The sequence below is a fragment of the Heterodontus francisci genome, chromosome 37 (assembly GCF_036365525.1).
Source record: "Heterodontus francisci isolate sHetFra1 chromosome 37, sHetFra1.hap1, whole genome shotgun sequence".
NCBI lineage: Eukaryota > Metazoa > Chordata > Chondrichthyes > Heterodontiformes > Heterodontidae > Heterodontus > Heterodontus francisci.
Genome location: NC_090407.1, coordinates 40,338,846 through 40,358,423, shown reverse-complemented (window position 1 = coordinate 40,358,423; position 19,578 = coordinate 40,338,846). Strand labels below are relative to the sequence as shown.

The 19,578-nt window shown below is 44.3% G+C and overlaps 1 protein-coding gene across 6 annotated transcripts in view; it reads right to left on the bottom strand.

Moving 5' to 3' along the window:
* hspg2 (heparan sulfate proteoglycan 2) overlaps positions 1-19,578 on the bottom strand; it is a 528,081-nt gene that overhangs the window by 394,782 nt on the left and 113,721 nt on the right. For all 6 annotated transcript variants that reach the window (XM_068017554.1, XM_068017556.1, XM_068017557.1 and 3 more), the window contains exon 2: positions 3,748-3,874. In XM_068017554.1, coding sequence (XP_067873655.1) covers positions 3,748-3,874 — 127 coding nt within the window. The remainder of the gene's footprint in view (positions 1-3,747; positions 3,875-19,578) is intronic.

Below are 19,578 nucleotides of genomic sequence, written 5' to 3'. Positions count from 1 at the left end.
GGTCACTGACCCGAAACGTTAACTCTGCTTCTCTTTCCACAGATGCTGCCAGACCTGCTGAGTGATTCCAGCATTTCTTGTTTTTGTTTCAGGTGTTCACAAAACTTTCTTCAACAAATCACTGCTTTGGCTGGAATAATTTAAGAGGAAACCATGTTTCCCTATCTAAAATTATGGTATTAAACTATTTTGTGTATCGATCTACCTGAGACTAGGGTCCTGAATCTTAGTAAAGGAAACTACGAAGGTATGAGGCGCGAGTTGGCTATGACGGAGTGAGAAACGTTATTTAAAGGGATGACGGTGGATGGGCAATGGCAAACATTTAAAGAGCGCATGGATGAACTGCAACAATTGTTTATCCCCGTCTGGCGCAAAAGTAAAACGGGAAAGGTAGCCAAACCATGGCTTACAAGGGAAATTAGAGATAGCATTAGATCCAAGGAAGATGCATATAAATTTGCCAGAAAAAACAACAGACTTGAGGATTGGGAGCAGTTTAGAATTCAGCAAAGGAGGACCAAGGGATTGATTAAGAAGGTGAAAATAGAGTATGAGAGCAAGCTTGCGGGAAACATAAAAACTGACTGTAAAAGTTTCTATGGGTATGTGAAGAGAAAAAGATTGGTGAAGACAAATGTAGGTCCCTTACAGTCAGAAACAGGGGAATTTATTATGGGGAACAAAGAAATGGCTGACCAACTAAATGCATACTTTGGTTCTGTCTTCACAAAGGAGGACACAAATATCATACCAGAAATGTTGGGGAACACAGGGCTTAGTGAGAGAGAGGAACTGAAAGAAATCAGTATTAGTAGAGAAATGGTGTTGGGAAATTGATGGGATTGAAGGCCGATAAATCCCCAGGGCCTGATGGCATGCATTCCAGAGTACTTAAGGAAGTGGCCCTAGAAATAGTGGATGCATTGGTGGTCATCTTCCAAGATTCTACAGACTCTGGAACAGTTCCTACAGATTGGAGGGTAGCTAATGTAACCCCACTATTTAAAAAGGGAGGTAGAGAGAAAGCAGGGAATTACAGACCAGTCAGCCTGACGTCGGTAGTGGGGAAAATTCTAGAGTCCATTATCAAAGATTTTATAGCACAGCACTTGGAGAACAGTGGTAGAATCAGGCAGAGTCAGCATGGATTTACGAAAGGGAAATCATGCTTGACAAATCTACTAGAATTCTTCGAGAATGTAACTATTAGAGTTGATGGGGAGCCAGTGGATGTGGTTTATTTGGACTTTCAGAAGGCTTTCAACAAAATCCCACATAAGAGATTAGCATGGGATTGGGGTAGCGTATTGCGAAGGATAGAAAATTGGTTGGCAGACAGGAAACAAAGAGTAGGGATAAATGGGTCTTTTTCCGAATGGCAGGCAGTGACTAGTTAGTGGGGTACCGCAGGGATCGGTGCTAGGACCCCAGCTATTCACAATATATATTAATGATTTAGATGAAGGAACTAAATGTAATATCTCCAAATTTGCAGATGACATAAAACTGGGTGGGAGGTTGAGTTGTGAGGAGGATGCAGAGAGGCTTCAGGGTGATTTGGACAAGTTGAGTGATTGGGCTAATGCGTGGCAGACGCAGTATAATGTGGATAAATGTGAGGTTATCCACTTCGGTAGCAAAAACAGGAAGGCAGATTATCTGAACGGCTATAAACTGAGGGGAGAAAATATGCAGCGAGACCCGAGTGTTCTAATACACCAGTTGCTGAAGGTAAGCATACAGGTGCAACAGGCGGTAAAAAAGGCAAAATGGTATGTTGGCCTTCATAGCGAGAGGATTCGAGTACAGGAGCAGGGATGTCTTGCTGCAATTATACAGGGCCTTGGTGAGGCCACACGTGGAATATTGTGCGCACTTTTGGTCTCCTTATCTGAGGAAGGATGTTCTTGCTATAGAGGGAGTGCAGCGAAGGTTTACCAGACTGATTTCTGGGATGGAGGGACTGACGTATGAGGAGAGATTGAGTGGGTTAGGATTATATTCGCTGGAGTTCAGAAGAGCGAGGGGTGGGGTGGGGGGGGGGGGCGGGATCTCCTGGAAACCTATAAAATTCTAACAGGACTTGACAGGGTAGATGCAGGAAGGATGTTCCCGATGGTGGGGGAGTCCAGAACCAGGGGTCATAGTCTAAGGATATGGGGTAAACCATTCAGGACTGAGATGAGGAGAAATTTCTTCACCCAGAGAGTGGTGAGCCTGTGGAATTCGCTACCACAGAAAGCAGTTGAGGCCAAAACATTGTATGTTTTCAAGGAGTTAGATATAGCTCTTGGGTCTAAAGGGATCAAAGAATATGGGGCGAAAGCCAGAACAGGCTACTGAGTTGGATGATAAGCCATGATCATAATGAATGGCGGAGCAGGCTCGAAGGGCCGAATGGCCTGCTCCTGTTTTCTATGTTTCTACCATATGCCTGCTGCTGACTCAACTTGAAGGTCCTTATAACCTGTGGATTTGCTTCATCAATAAGGGGAAGTTCTGCAATGGCTCAGCAAGTTCGTGTTCTTGTGTGCCTCAGTAATACAGATTATGAAGGCCTTCAGGTTTGATCCCCAGTCTGTTTAGTTAACTGCTCTCAGCCAGACCAGCACCTGGGGCATGAACAAGGAATGCAGAAAGTTAGCATGCAGATACAGCAAGCAATTAGGAAGGCAAATGGCACGTTGGTTTTTATTGCATGGGGATTGGAGTACAGGAATAGAGAAGCCTTGCTACAATGTAAAGGGTTTTGGCGAGACCGCATCTGGAGTACAGTGTGCAGTTTTGGTCTCCACATTTAAGAAAGGATATACTTGCATTGGAGTCAGCACAGCGAATGTTCACTAAATTGGTCCGTGGGATGAGGGGGTTGTCCTATGATGAGAGGCTGAGTAAATTGGGCCTGTGTTCTCTGGAGTTTATAAGAATGAGAGGTGATCTCATTGAAATATACAAGATTCTGAAGGGGCTTAACAGGGTAGACACAGACATTGTTTCTGCTGATCGAGGCATCTAAAATACAGGGGCAGAGTCTCAGGATAAGGGGCCGATCATTTAGGACTGAGGAGGAGGAGAAACTACTTCACTCAAAGGCTTGTGAATCTTTGGAATTCTCTATTCCAGAGGGTTGTGGATGCTCCATCGTTGAATACATTTAAGGCTGGGATAGACAGGTTTTTCATCTGTCAGGGTATCAGGGGATATGGGGAGCAGGTGGGAAAGTGATGTTGAAGCCTAAGATCAGCCATGATCGTATTGAATGGTGGAGCATATGGTCTACTCCTGCTCCTATTTCTTGTGATCTAACACAAACTCCTAAGTGAAGGAGGGGAGAATCAATAGAGCTCCAGCTCTTGATCAACAGCCAGTTATACCCACCAACCACAGCATCCCCCTCTCCCCCCAGCCCCACCCCAACCACCACCCACCCCCCACCCCCTCCTCCCCCCCACCGCTAAAAATACAAGGAGTGACTGTCGGACAAGGACGGAATAAAGCTTGACTGCAATTCCCCCCCATGGCAAAAGTGTTGCTCATGATTACTGTATTGGTTTGGATGTGAATAATCACCAGTTGACATGGTGCTGAAGAATGTCCATGAAACCTCAGCCCAGCAAGGGGCCAATGACTTTGAGACAGCCTGGGAGAAAGGGGAAACTAAAGCACTCAAAACAGTATCAGCCATTCTGCTACTAATAGACAAATTTCATTTCATCTCTCTATTGGAATCCTTTATCCTCTTACCAGCAGATGCTACAAAGTCCTCATCATCAGATTCCACCAGGATCCTCTGCCGTCGAAGGTGACTCTGGTCCAGCTCAGAGTCCTCTGGGATTGGGACTTCATCTAAAACCTTAGATGCATTTGAAATCTGGAGACACAAGGAAAGGGAAAACCATTTGTTTTCTAGCTATCAACACAGTAAATTCACATTCTGGGTATACAGAAATTAAGTCAGGTCACAGAGGTGATGGGAATTAAAGCTCTCAAATTGCAAACCACTCAGTGCAGTTTCAGCTATGTTGTGTACAAGTACTCAATCAATACATGTCACAAATTACATTTAGTTTTACAGCTAAACCACTTGATTGGTGGTTGAACGATAGGTTTGCAATCATACTTACAGCGGTGCAACTTATAGCGAATAGAGAAGGTTACAAGGTAACCAAATAGAGGCTTTCTGATGGAGCGAAGAGAGAAAAATGATTCCCTCTGCCGAGTGGGTCAATAGCCAGTGGTCATAGATTCTAAATCACTGGCAAAAGATCTGCAGGTGAGATGAGGAGAAAGTCTTTCACTCAGAGTTGTCAGGATCTGGAACGCTCTACCCGAAAATGCGATGGAAGCCGATTCCATAAATAATTTCAAGGAGAGTTGCACAGGTACTTGAGCATGAGGAATTTACCGGGATATGCACAAAAAGCCGTGGTGTGGGATTAAGGAGAAAGGGCTAGCACAGGCATGATGGCCCGAACTGTCTCCTTCTGTGCTATGATTCCAACTGCAGGCCCTTCCTGTAATATATTCTCTCGAGGTGATCACAGACAGCAGAAGCCTCATCACCGACTTTACTTGTGATATATAAAGTTTCACACAACTATTACTGACCACCACTGTAACACACAGAAAATACGTCGACTGGCTTAAATAGAAATTGGTACAGGTGTCAAATTATTTCATGAAGAAAAGCCCACATCTGCCTGTCAAACCATCCTCTGCAGATCCACACATGACCTCCAACACCATTCACGGCAGCAGATTTTCCACGCAAAGCAGTGGCTTTTTTGATTTAATAAATGCTGCTATTTGTGTGCGAATGCCTGTTGTTGCATATATGTTACTCTGTGCGTGCATTTTGTACACCTATATAAGCACTGTAGGTAATTGATATAAACAGATCAGCTAAAATCAAGACAATTTCTGCTGCAAATCTAACCACATTCTGCAGCATTTTGGTCGGGGGGGGGGGGGCCTACATTAATACAGTATTTTTAATAAAGTGCGTCCACATAAGAAATATTTTTGAAAATATACTATTTAAGATCACACATTATGAACTGTTAAATCCCGTTGAAGCAGCAGATCACCCAACTGGATCAAAAACTAGGTGTTTTAATAGCAGCTAGCTGAACTGGTGGTGAAATGTGCAAAATGCTGCCTTTCAGCACATGTGCACTGATTAATATGCAGTGCTTTTCTATTCCAGATAAAGAGTTTAAAATTACAGCATTTCATCTCCTGCTGCCTTTGAAGTGTGAGTGAACCAGGTGCTGCCAGATCTAGTCACCAGCTGGAATACTGGTCAAAACACAGGTGCTGGGCTCAACAACACAACTTGCACTTAATCAGTCCCTTTAATGTGGAAAAATGCCCTGCGTCACATACAGAGGGAATTCATTTTTAAATTTTGAGGACCAGTTGCAAGAATGGTTTCAAATGCAAGAGGAGGAGTACAAAGCTAGAGGGCAGAGTATTGCGGATGCCGAAAATCTGAAACACAAACAGAAAATGCTGGAAATACTCCGCACGTCAGGCAGCATTTGTGGAGAGAGGAACACCTCCGCAGATGCTGTGCGACCTGAGTATTTTCAGCATTTTGTGTTTGGAAAGTTAGAGGGGGGTCAGTGTCAAGATTTCCAGCAGCTACACAGGCATTTGAAGATGAGGAGGTTCGAACTGAGTGTGCTGGGAACATGGGTGCGGTTTAGATCAACAGGGCAGAACAGGATTTAGATAGCTGCGTGCTGACTGTGGAGAGCGCTGTCGATGGGAAGAGTTCAGATATCCGAAAAGGGAGACGTGGGAGAAATCAAGTCCAGAGTTGACAAAAACATCAACAAGGTTTTCATTGGCAACCAGCTCGAGAAAGAGCAGAGCCAGATGAAAGCACGTTTAATTAAACTGGAAAATACACGTCTGAAATTCAGAATAGTCTGAAGGTGCATTGATCATAAAAGCACTTAGTACACAGAGACTGAGCAGTGCAGCACAGGGCTCAGAGATTCTGTAAAGCCAATAAAATTACAGAACTGAGTTGAGCGAGTCTAATCCCTGTGTATTTCACACTTCAGTCGCGTGCCAAAACATAAACTTGCATTTATATAGCTCTTTTTATCACCTCATGACATCCCAAAATGCTTTACAGCCAATGAAGTACTTTCTGAAGCGTCGTCACGATTGTAATGCAGGAACCACAGCAGCCAATGAACAGTCAAGAAACTCCCACAGACTGCAATGTGATAACGACCAGATAATCTGGTTTTGTGTTTATTGAGGGATAAATATTGGTCAGGACACTGGGGATAGCTCCCCTGCTCTTCTTCAAAATAGTGCCGAGGGATCTTTTACATCCACCTGAGCAAGCAGATGGGGCCTTGGTTTAACATCTCATCTGAAAGCCAGCACCTCCAACAGTGCAGCACTCCCTCAGTACTGCACTGGAGTGTCAGCCTGGATTTTTGTGCTCAAGCCCTGGAGTGGGACTTGAACCCAGAACCTCATAACTCAGAGGCAAGAGTGCCACCAACTGGGCCACAGCCGATACTCAAGGTTTGAAATATCCAGGGAATTGACGAACTGCAAATTAATGGGGTTGAGAAGATGAGTGTCATCTACTTAATTAGCTATGAACTGCTATGGGATGTCCTGAGGTTGTGAAAAGTACTAAATAAATGCAAGTTTGTTCTTTTGTTATCCATCAATCAGTTTTGCCCAAAGAACTTCAGTTATTCACTGAAATATTGCAGACAAGGTGGGCGACTGAGGCAATGGAAGAAAAATGATGGTGTGAAATTCCGCAGGTTTCCACAGATGTGGACCATCATAGGCATTGAATAGGAAGCATTCCTGCGAAGTGAAATCTCTTGTGCAGTTTATTTTGTGTTAACTACACACTCTATGCCAAAAAAAAAATCAGAAAAATAGATCCAACAAGGCCACTTGAGCAGTCAAGCCTATTCCTTCAACAGGCCTTGGGCAATGCACCCGTAAAACGGACATCACTCAGAATATTTACTAGTGCGAGAGCCATGCTAGTTCCACTATGGGTTGTAAATGTGCAAGTGCTGCACAACTCACTGCAAGCTATCTGAAAAATGGCCAGGACTCGCTAAGACTAGCTGCGAGGTAAGCCGGTTTTTAGCATGTTTTCGAACCTGCCTGTCTTTGTGAGCCTCAGCTGTTTTACATCTGCCGCAGCTACCATTTCTGACACTGTCCTCAAGGAACCCTGAGGCACTGGTACGATACAAAACTACCCTTAATAGCCCATGAAAAGGTCTGGCAAGGCTTCCCACTGCCACCTCAACAGCAAGGCAAACCAAATCCCAGAATGCCTGTCCAACTGTACATGTTCCACGACACGTCCCTGGTCAGGCTACTTCCATCGATTGCTATTCCCATTGTTCCAGAAAACTCAGGAATCATGTGGGATCGTGAATAGGCCTATTTGCAAACGACGATATAAAAATAGTTGTCAAAATGATGGGGGAGATCAGCTTATCACCTGTGTGTAGAGTATTTTCCCGGGATCTACTCAGAGACTCTGTAACTGGCTCAGGACCCCATCCAATCACACAGTCGCAGTCTGACACAACAGGTCGAAGTCTACCTATAGCAGCTCTCCTTGTCCGCACCACGTTGGAAGGACTTGATGCTGTGACGGCTGAACAAAACTGGAGATCGCGGAAGCTCAATTTCCACAAGTGCTCCGTGCTGATTCCGCCGTTTATTTGGAACACTAACATTTTGTTTACAGCAGCGAAATGGAGCTGAATGATTTGGCTTAAAGCTGTTGTTGTAAACCAAAGGGGCAACTTAAATGAAACCATCTTTCCCACGGGAGGGGAGAAGGGACTTACACCCAGAGACACCAAAATGCACCGTCAGACCTCTTTCACTGCGAGAAGATATAGCATCAAAAATCAAGTCAGAATAACATAGCCATGGTGTGATTGATTCCCCTTCAACTCAGAGCACAAATGAAGCTATTTTACAGCCATCAAACTAAATAAACACAACACATTATATTTCTCTGCATGTGCCCTGGCCAATATTTATCCCTCAACTATCACTAACAGATTATCTGATGATTATGATGTTACTGTTTGTGGACCCTTGGTGTACGCTAATTGACTGCTGCGTTTCCTACAACAGTAACTACACTTCAAAAGTACTTTGCCATGCACGAGAAGAACCGTGATAAAATAAACAATGAAATGGAAGAATTGTGATTTTTTTTTAAATCAACTGTTAAACAAAATCACAAGAACATGGACATTTGTACCACAGTCAAAATGGAGTTGCGGTCAGGTGACCCCCTCCTGCACTGGAAATCATCAAACCTATCTACAAGAATGAAGCTCGCTAACCTCGTCTGAAATAGCTCTGGGGAGAAACCCTTTGAAACTGAAAAGAGCACTACTGCATTAATGACTCTGATCAACATGAATGAACTAACGAAGTGATTCTGGAGACCAACGGACTCACAGCACAAACCAAAATTCATCAGGTATGAAATAGCACCATGTTAATAGTAGCGTCCCCATTCAGACATCAATCAATAGCCATGGTCTCCACATCCTGGTCCATTGTGGAGTCACACCAGGGGAGTGGGCCATGCATCTCCTAACAGAAACCCTAATGCGATTAATTTTTTACCTTAAAAAGTTAACCCTCTGGAGAGAGAGTGGAGATCAGGCCAACACCTTCAGAAAGCAGTCCAGCCAGGGACTGTGAGATCGGACCAGCACAAGGAAGAAGCCCTGCAGCTAATTCCACACTTCAACTTGCTGCAGCAGGGAATTTAAAGTGACCATCACCACCAGTATGAATAAAAGCAAAATACTGCGGATGCTGGAAATCTGAAATAAAAACAAGAAATGCTGGAACCACTCAGCAGGTCTGGCAGCATCTGTGAAAATAGAAGCAGAGTTAACGTTTCGGGTCAGTGACCCTTCTTCAGAACTTCCAAAGAAGGGTCACTGACCCGAAACGTTAACTCTGCTTCTCTTTTCACAGATGCTGCCAGACCTGCTGAGTGGTTCCAGCATTTCTTGTTTTTATACCACCAGTATGAAGTTTTGACAAGAAAATCTACAACACCTCAACAAGTTCAAGACTACAAACACCCAGGCCTGCATCTTTAAAAGAGACTGTCCTCCTGAGAAAATTCAACAGGTTTACTGGAAACCACAAACACATACCCCATTTTGAACTTTAAACTACTTACCCTTTTTCTCTCTATTCTTGTATATGCGTGTATGACTGAATGTGTGCATGTGTGAGGTTGCAACCTTTTTGGAAATTGTGTAAGTTATTTTTTTAACCTACAAGAAAACCTAAATAAATGCAAGCCCTCTCCTATATATAATATACAGTGAAAAAGAAATGTTACTCACCTGTACATACACGCATTTGCGGCATTTTGTGTCAAATGAGTGCTTTTAATTTTTCGGTTTGGAGAAGAATTCTCCAGTGTAGTTTTTCCTTTATTGACACCCAGTCTTTTAGCCTCTCCAACACGATTACATCGCTGCAGGGGTGGGAGGGGTTGGTGTGGAGGGCTTGGTGGAGATAGGTGGGGGTGGGGAGTGAGTGTTTACTCAGGGTGCTCCAGCCAACATGAGGACTGAGGCAGGCCTGATGGACCAATTAGTCTCTTCCTGCCTGACCATTCTGCATGTTCGTCATCAACACTACACTCTGCTATCCTAACTTTTGCTACTTAACTATAACCACTGTTAAAAATGGCTGAATTTTATGAAAATAAGGACAGAATGTTATGCCTGGAAATTGGGGCTGAGGTACTTCTGCGTCAATTGGTCCAATTATCCTCCTTAAAGAGTGCCCATGTGTCCAGGAGTTAAACTCAGTACAAGGCTGCTGTGTTCAGGCACTACAGCCACAGCTGGATCACTTCAAACTCATTGCAAGAACAGATTGGCCTGGCTTTCTCAAACCAAGTGAATCTCATGTCTAATCTCCACAGGGCTGCTCTCTAATAATCAAGTTTAACAGCTGGTCCAGCCTTTGTTGGCAAATGCTCCTGCATAAAACATTAGAGACCTAACATGTGTGCATTTGAGCAAAAGCCAGAATTATGAAGACTAAGTAGTCACAAAAGGGTTCATTATTCAGAAAGTTACAGAATGCCTTTTCCTGAATGTTCCACGGACCAGAGAAAAGCAAATGACCAACTGAATTTGATGATATTGCCAGGTATTTTCTACCCTCCATGCACCTGACTCCCAACAGATGTGCTGCCTTCACTAACCAAGAGGAAGCAGTATTCTAATGGAAGATTTTTTTTTATAAGAGATCCTCAGGAAAGGAATGTCAACAGTGTAAATATTTGGGTTAATTTTCAAATTGCCGTGAGGAACCGTATCCGCAAACCATACCCACTGGGAAGTCAGAGGAGCTCTAACCCGGATATTCCCCAGACACAGGACCAGGGAGGACGGCTGTCCACTCGCTGTGTGCACTCTGAAAATCAGCCCAAATGTGTGATTAGTAAGCACACCAGTGCAACTCATACGGACAGTGAGAAGATACATCCAGCTGATACACACAAGTCCAGCTCCTCCCACTTAAACCCATGAGAGAGGCTCCCAATCCTGACAGTTATATTCTGCGTCTCTGGATGAGAACAGGATTGGGGTGGGCCTTGTGAACAGCCTGATGAGCATCAATATGAGGTTCAGACATACAAAATAGGCATTTGGATAGCTGTAACAGGTTGAATGATATCTGATGAATCATACTTCAGCTGGGAAGTAACTGGGAAGGGTTGACTGGTGCCTCACTCCAGCTAGGAATTAACTAGGAGGGGGACTGGAGCCTCACTCCAGCTAGGAATTAACTAGGAGGGGTGTAAAAAACCAAACAGGGTAGTAGGAGATTTCAATTTCCTCAATGTCAACTGGTTAAGTCTTAGCGCAAAAGGCTTAAAGGGGGTGGAATTCTTAAAATGCATACAGGAGAGCTTTTTGAGCCACTACACAGAAGTTCCTACAAGAGAAGGGGTGGTACTGGACCGGACAAGTGGTATAAGAGTCAGCGGGGAGCATTTTGGGGATAGTGACCATAACTCTAAGATTTAAGGTAGTTATGGAAAAGGACAAAGACAGAACAGAAATAAAGGTACTGAATTGGGGGAAGGCTGATTTTAATATGATAAAACAGGATCTGGCCAAAGTGGACTGGGAGCAGCTACTTGTAGGAAAGTCCACTTCAGACCAGTGGGAGTCATTCAAAAAGGAAACAGCGAGAGTTCAGAGCCAACATGTACCCAGGGAACCCTGGACATCAGGGAATATAGAGGATTGGATCAGGAAAAAAAAGGAGGCTTATGGCAGATTCAGAGGGCTGAAAACAGTGGAGGCACTAGAGGAGTGTAGGAAGTGTGGGGGGGGGGGGGGGGGGGTTACTTAAAAAAGTAATTAGGAGAGCAGATATGAAAACACACTGGCACACTGGCGGGCAAGATAAAGGAAAATCCCAAGGCGTTTTATAAGAATATTAAGAGCAAGAGGGTAACCAGTGAAAGAGTAGGGCCCATTAGGGATCAAAGTGGCAATCCATGTGTGGAGCTGGAGGACATAGGTGAGGTTTTAAATGATTACTTTTCATCTGTGTTCACTATGGAGAAGGATGATGTAGGCGTAGAGATCAGGGAGGGGGACTGTGATATACTTGAACATATTAGCACTGAAAGGGAGGAAGTATTAGCTGTGTTAGCGGGCTTAAAAGTGGATAACTCCCCAGGCCCAGAGGAGATGTATCCCAGGCTGTTATGTGAGGCAAGGGAGGAGATTGCAGGGGTTCTGACATAAATTTTCAAATCCTCTCTGGCCACAGGAGAGGTACCAGAGGATTGGAGGACAGCAAATGTGGTACCATTATTTAAGAAGGGTATCGGGGATAAACCAGGTAATTACAGGCCGGTGAGTCTAGCATCAGTGGTTGGGAAACTATTGGAAAAAATTCTGATGGACAGAATTAATCTCCACTTGGATAGGCAGGGATTGATCAGGGAGAGATCGTGTCTAACGAACTTCATTGAATTTTGAGGCGTGGTGACTAGATGTGTAGATGAGAGTAAAGCAGTTGATGTAGTCTACATGGACTTCACTAAGGCTTTTAATAAGGTCCCGCATGGGAGATTGGTTAAGAAGTTAAGAGCCCATTGGATCCACGGCAATTTGGCAAATTGGATCCAAAATTGGCTTAGTGGCAGGAGGCAGAGGGTGATGATCGAGGCTTGTTTTTGCGAGTGGAAGCCTGAGACCAGTGGTGTACTACAGGGATCGGTGCTGGGACCCTTGCTGTTTGTCATGTACATTAATGATTTAGACGTGAATATAGGAGGTATGATCAGTAAGTTTGCAGATGACACGAAAATTGGTGGTGTCGTAAATAGTGAGAAGAAAAGCCTTAGATTACAGGACGATATAGATGGGCTGGTAAGATGGACGGAGCAGTGGCAAATGGAATTTAATCCTGAGAAGTGTGAGGTAATGCATTTTGGGAGGACTAACAAGGCAAGGGAATATACAAAGAATGGTAGGACCCTAGGAAGTACAGAGGGTCAGAGGGACCTTGGTGTACTTGTCCACAGATCACTGAAGGCAGCAGCATAGGTAGATAAAGTGGTTAGGAAGGCATTTGGGATACTTGCCTTTATTAGCCAAGGCATAGAATATAAGAGCAGGGAGGTTATGATGGAGCTGTATAAAACTCTAGTTAGGCCACAGCTGGAGTACTGTGTACAGTTCTGGGCACCACACTATAGGAAGGATGTGATTGCACTGGAGAGGTTGCAGAGGAGATTCACCAGGATGTTGCCTGGGCTGGAGCATTTCAGCTATGAAGAGAGACTGAAAAGGATAGGGTTGTTTTCCTTAGAGCAGATAAGGCTGAGGGGGACATGATTGAGGTGTACAAGATTATGAGGGGCATTGATAGGTTAGATCGGAAGAAACTTTTCCCTTAGCAGAGGGTCAATAACCAGGGGGCATAGATTTAAGGTAAGGGGCAGGAGGTTTAGAGGGGATTGAGGAAAAAAAATTTCACCCAGAGGGTGGTTGGAATCTGGAACGCACTGCCTGAAGAGGTGGTAGAGGCAGGAACCCTCAACATTTTAGTATTCAGATGAGCACTTGAAACGCCATAGCATACAAGGCTACCGGCCAAGTGCTGGTAAATGGGATTAGAACAGTTAGGTGCTCGATGGCCGGCACAGACATGGTAGGCCGAAGGGCCTGTTTCTGTGCTGTATAACTCTATGGCTGACTGGTACCTCACTCCAGCTGGGAATTAACACTTGCAGGAGAAGACCCAGGAGAAAATTAGTCCATAAATATATACAAGAACTGCAAAAAAAGACGGTAGATAAAACTCCAACAGGCTATGTATACCAGGCCAGATGGGGACTCATCCTGAGCTAAGAGAATGAGACAAAGCTGTGAAATTCTCTAGCTTTCCCTTAAATGCATGTACGTTATTCAGTTCAACTACTCCCATGTGGTAGCAAGCTTCACATTCTAACCACTCACTGGGTGGAGAGGTTTTACTCCAAGATGTTACTCTCAAACTACAAACAGCTGACTTCAATCTAGTACTTAAGTAAGATTTTTGCAATCTCAGGCAAGATGACAAAATAACCTCATCCTTAAAACGTATGTATCTAATCCATTTTAAAAGGGACATCACTGATAAACATCCACTCCGATCCAAGGGAGGTTGTTCTGTATCCTATCTGTATCTCTGTGTCCAGTGGGAAGCACCGTGTCCCTGCTCTACTTAACCTGCAAAAATTTAGCCAAGACACAGGGAATATTTTATCTGATGGCTGGCAGCCACCAGTCTCAATCCCACTCCTCCGTCCCGGAAAGAGTGCTGCTGCTCCGTATTCTAACCTGCACACATTTCCTTTATTACCAGAAATGATGAGTTTGTATTATTCACTTCCGTTTGTGAAGCAATCCCTCCTAATGCGTTAAACTTAACCGGGATGCCAAGTGGATTAGCGGCCTCGTCACTGGGATTCGACAGAATACAAGCACATCTTTCCCTCCTCAAAGTAACAGACATGCCCTTTACAACATCCTCAACACCCTTCTCACATCTCAAATGCCATCAGCGGAAAATGCAAATGGAAACAAAATCAGAGAACAACAATGGAGGAGAAAAACTTCCATAACCGCGCGTGACGTTCACTGCAGTTCACCACATTTAAAGAAACCCACAGACATCCTGGCTCAAGATATTACTCTGTACAGGGGCTTCAGAGAGGAGTTTAAACCTTGGAGTCAATACATGACTTTACTGAGATCATAAAGGTAATTGCAGCATGATTTAATTTAGAGCTGCAACCAAGGGTTTCAAACATATTACTCATCCCATATTAAATTTTTAATCCAAATGTCACCCACCAAACTTGTCCTCCAGCCCATAGTTTAAAGCTCAATTTATTTATAACTTGTAACAGCTTGTTACATTCTATTTTCAAACCAGCTCATATGGGAGGTGATCTAATGACATCACTTGCATTTGGTTTAGGGGCGAGACAATTTCTTCCTCAATTAGACCACTGCATCAGATTTTTTTTTTTTAAAAACATTTCTCGGGATATAGGTGAATTTGGCAAGATCACATTCATTGCCCATCATCCTGAGAAGATGGTGGTGGGCTGCTGTTTTGAACTGACTGGTTTGCTAGACCACTTCTAAAGGGACTAGAGTCATATGTGGGCCTGATCAAAAACCAGTGGCTTTCCACAATGATCCAGGAACTTGCATGGTCATTCAATTTCACAATTTGTCATGGTGGGGTATGAACTCTCTGGATTGCTACTTCTGTACCATAACCACTACACCACTGTTACCATCCTGCATTTCAATGCGGTTTGTCACAGAATTGTTACAATGCAGAAGGCGGCCATTCAGCCTATCACGTCCACACTGGCTCTCTGAAAAAGAAACTCCCTCAGTTCCATTCCCCTGCCTTCTCCCCATAACCCTGCATATTCTTCCTTTTCAATAACTGTCTAATTCCTTTTGAATGCTTCAATTGAATCTGCCTCCACCACGATCTCAGGCAGCGCATTCCAGACCTTAACCACTCGCTGCGTGAATAAGTTTTTCCTCATGTCACTTTTGTTTCTCTTACCAAATACTTTAAATCTATGCCCTCTCGTTCTTGATCCTTTCACGAGTGGGAAAAGTTTCTCTCTATCTACTCTGTCCAGACCCCTCATGATTTTGAATACCTCTATCAAATCACCTCTCAGCCTTCTCTTCTCCAAGGAAAACAGTCCTAACTTCTCCAATCTATCTTCATAACTGAAATTCCTCATCCCTGGAACCATTCGCATGAATCTTTTCTTTACTCTCTCCAATGCCCTCACATCTTTCCTAAAGTGCGGCGCCCAGAACTGGACGCAATACTCCAGCTGAGGCCAAACTAGTGACTTATACAAGTTCAACATAACTTCCTTGCTCTTGTACTCTATGCCCCTATTAATAAAGCCCAGGATACTGTATGCTTTATTAACCGCTCTCTCAGCCTGTCCTGCCACCTTCAATGACTTATGCACATATACACCTACGTCCCTCTGCTCCTGCACTCCCTTTAGAATTGCACCCTTTATTTTATATTGTCTCTCCAGGTTATTCCTACCAAAATAAATCACTTCACATTTCTCTGCATCGAACTTCATCTGCCACCTGTCTGCCCATTCCACCAACTTGTCTGTCCTTCTGAAGTTCTACACTATCCTCCTCACAGTTCACAATGCTTCCAAGTTTCGTATCATCTGCAATCTTTGAAATTGTGCCCTGTACACCAAGGTCTAGGTCGTTAATATATATCAGGAAAAGGAAGGGTCCCAACACAGACTCCTAGGGAACTCCACTACAAACCTTCTTCCAGCCCAAAAAATATACATTAACCACTACTCTTTGTTTCCTGTCACTCAGCCAATTCTGGATCCATGTTGCTACCGTCCCTTTTATTCCATGACTTACAAGTTTGCTCACAAGTCTATTGTGTGGCACTTATCAAACGCCTTTTGAAAGTCCATGTACACCACATCAACAGCATTGCCCCCATCAACCCTCTCTGGTACCTCCTCAAAAAACTCCAGAAAGTTAGTTAAACATGATTTTTCCTTAAGAAATCCATGCTGGCTTTCTTTAATTAACCTGCATTTGTCCAGGTGACTATTGATTTTGTCCTGAATTATTTTGCGAGAAGTTTTCCCAACACCAAAGTTAAACTGACTGGCCTGTAGATGCTGGACTTATCTTTACACCCTTTTTTGAACAAGGGTGTAATGTTTGCAATTCTCCAGTCCTCTGGCACCACCCGAGTCTAAGAAAGACTGAAAAATTATGGCCAGTGCCTCTGCGATTTCTACCGATTCCCTCAGTATCCTTGGATGCATCTCACCTGGTCTAGGTGCTTTATCCACTAAGTACAGACAGTCTTTCTACTACTTCCTCTTTATCAATTTTAAACCCCTCTAGTGTCTGACTTACCTCCTCTTTCAACATTGCCTGGGTTGCATCATCTTCCTTAGTAAAGACAGATGCAAAGTATTCATTTAATACCTCAGCTCTGCCCCCTGCTTTCATGTGTAAATCCCCTTTCTGGTCCCTAATCGACCCCACTCCTCTTTTTACCACATTTTTACTATTTATATACCTATAGAAAACTTTGGGATTTCCTTTAATGCTAGCTGCCAGTCTCTTTTCATGCTCTCTCTTTGCTTTTCTTATTTGCTATTTCACTTCCCCTCTGGACTTTCTATATTCAGCCTGGTTCTCAATAGTATTTTTGACCTGGCATCTGTCAAACACACTTTTTCTTCTTTATCTTAATCGCTACCTCTTTTGTCATTCAGGGAGCTCTGGAATTGTTTGCCCTACTTTTCCCCTTCGAGGAAACATACCTTGACGGTGCCTGAACTAGCCCATTGTTCATCTACTGGTTTTCCTGCCAACTTTTGACTCCAATTTATTCACCCCAGCTCCATTCTTACCCCACTGAAGTTGGCCTTCCCCCAGTTAATTATTCTTACCCTGGAGTGCTCTTTGTCCTTTTCCAGTCAGCCTAAACCTTATGATACAATGATGACTATCCCCTGCATTCTCTTCTACAGATACTTGATCCACTTGGTCCACCTCATTCCCAAGAACCAGGTCTAGCAGTGCCCCCTTTCTCGTTGGACTAGCAACACACTGTTGAAAATTTTCCTGAACACACTCTAGGAACTCATGCCCCGCACTGCCCTTTACACTATTATTCCAGTCGATGTTTGGATAATTAAAGTCCCCCATTATAACTACCCTATAATTTTTGCATCTCACCGTAATTTCCTTGAAAATTTGTTCCTCCATGTCCTTCCCACTAGCTCGTGGCCTATTGACAACACCGAGCAACGTAACCACATCTTTTTTGTTCCTTAGCTTTAGCCAAATTGATTCTATCCTGGACCCCTCTGGGACATCCTTTTTCTCCAGCACTGCAATGCTCTCCTTAATCAATACTGCCACCCCTCCCCATCTTTCCTGAACACCTTGTATCCAAGAACAGTTAACAAACAGTCCTGTCCTTCTTTGAGCCAGGTCTCTGTTATAGCCACATCATCATATTTCCATATGGCAATCTGCACCTGTACCTCACCAGTCTTATTAACCACACTCTGTGCATTCTTTTAATTTTTTTTTTATTTAGAGATACAGCACTGAAACAGGCCCTTCGGCCCACCGAGTATGTGCCAACCAACAACCACCCATTTATACTAATCCTACATTAATCCCATATTCCTACCACATCCCCACCTTTCTCCTACCATCTATCTACACTAGGGGCAATTTACAATGACCAATTTACCTATCAACCTGCAAGTCTTTGGCTGTGGGAGGAAATCAGAGCACCCGGCGGAAACCCACGCGGTCACAGGGACAACTTGCAAACTCCGCACAGGCAGTACCCAGAATCGAACCCAGGTCCCTGGAGCTGTGAGGCCGCGGTGCTAACCACTGCGCCACTGTACATACAATGCACATTAACCCTGATTCAGACTTTATTACTTTCTCCCTCACTCTGACCCCACTGGATAACTTACTATTCCCTACTCTCATGCTATCTATCTCCCCCAGTATTCTGTGCACCTTGGTATTCCTGTCTAATACTTGCTCCTGGTTCCCACACCTCTGGCTAGTTACCAGTTTTGCTTCCCTCCAATCTGAGCTCCCTCTCTGGTTCCCATCCCCCTGACAATTTAGTTTAAACCCTCCCCAACAGCACTAGCAAATCTCCCTGCGAGGAAATTCGTCCCAGTGCTGCTAAGATGCAACCCGTCCATCTTGTACAGGTCCCACCTGCCCCAGCACCGGTCCCAATGTCTCAGAAATCTGATGCGTCCCTCCTACACCAGTTCTCCAGCCACGTGTTCAATCGCTCAATTCTCCAATTCCTATGCTCACTTGCACGTAGGATTGGGAGAAATCCTGAGATTACTGCTTTTGAGGTTGTGCTTTTTTAATTTCCTTCCTAGCTCCCTAAAATCTGCTTTCAGGACCTCATCCCCCTTCTTACCGATGTCACTGGTACCAATATGGACCACGACCTCTAACTTTTCGTCCTCCCCCAGAAGGATGTCCTGCAGCCGCTCCATGACATCCTTGACCCTGGCACTAGGGAAGCAACACACCATCGTTGAGTCATATTTACTGCCGCAGAAATGCCTGTCTATTCCCCTAACTAACAAATCTCCTATCACAACTGCTCTCCCACTCCTCTTCCTCCCCTCCTGTGCAGTTGAGCCAACTGTGGTGTCACAAACCTGGCTCTGACTGGACTCCACTGAGGAACCTTCAGCCTCACCAGTATCCAAAATGGAAAACCAATTAGCAAGTGAGAACATATCAGGGGACTCCTGCACTAGCTGCCTGGTTCTCTTAGACTGCCTGGCGGTTACCCATTCCCTATCTGCCTGCATGCTTCTAACCTGCGGTGTGACCACCTCCCTAAACATGCTATCCACGTAGTCCTCTGCCTCGCAGATGCACAACAGTGACTCCAACCACCGCTCGAGTTCCGAAACCCGCAGCTCAAGCTTCTGCAGCCGGTGACACTTCCTACAGATGTGTTTGTCCAGGACACATGACGTGTCCATGACTTCCCACAGGCTATACATTCCACTCAGCAAAGCTGCCCTGCCATACCTTAACTTTACAGACTATTTGTGAAAGTAGAATAGCTTACCAGGTACTCTCCAAACAGCCCCTTCCACTGCACCGAAGCAAGAACCAAAAACTGGAGGGTTAAAAAAGTAGAAAAAAAATCGAGCACCTCCTCCCCTTCACCGAACTCGCCAATCACCAAACTACCTCCTCCCCTTCACCGAACTCACCAATCAACAAATTCGAACCTCCACACTCAGCTTGCAATCTGCACATCTTATGTATAAAATAGCATCTACTTTCACCCATACAACAGTCACTGCAAAGGAATTCATTGCAGGTGAGGCAGATTGATACCATTTCAAGGGATGTGAAAGGCAAT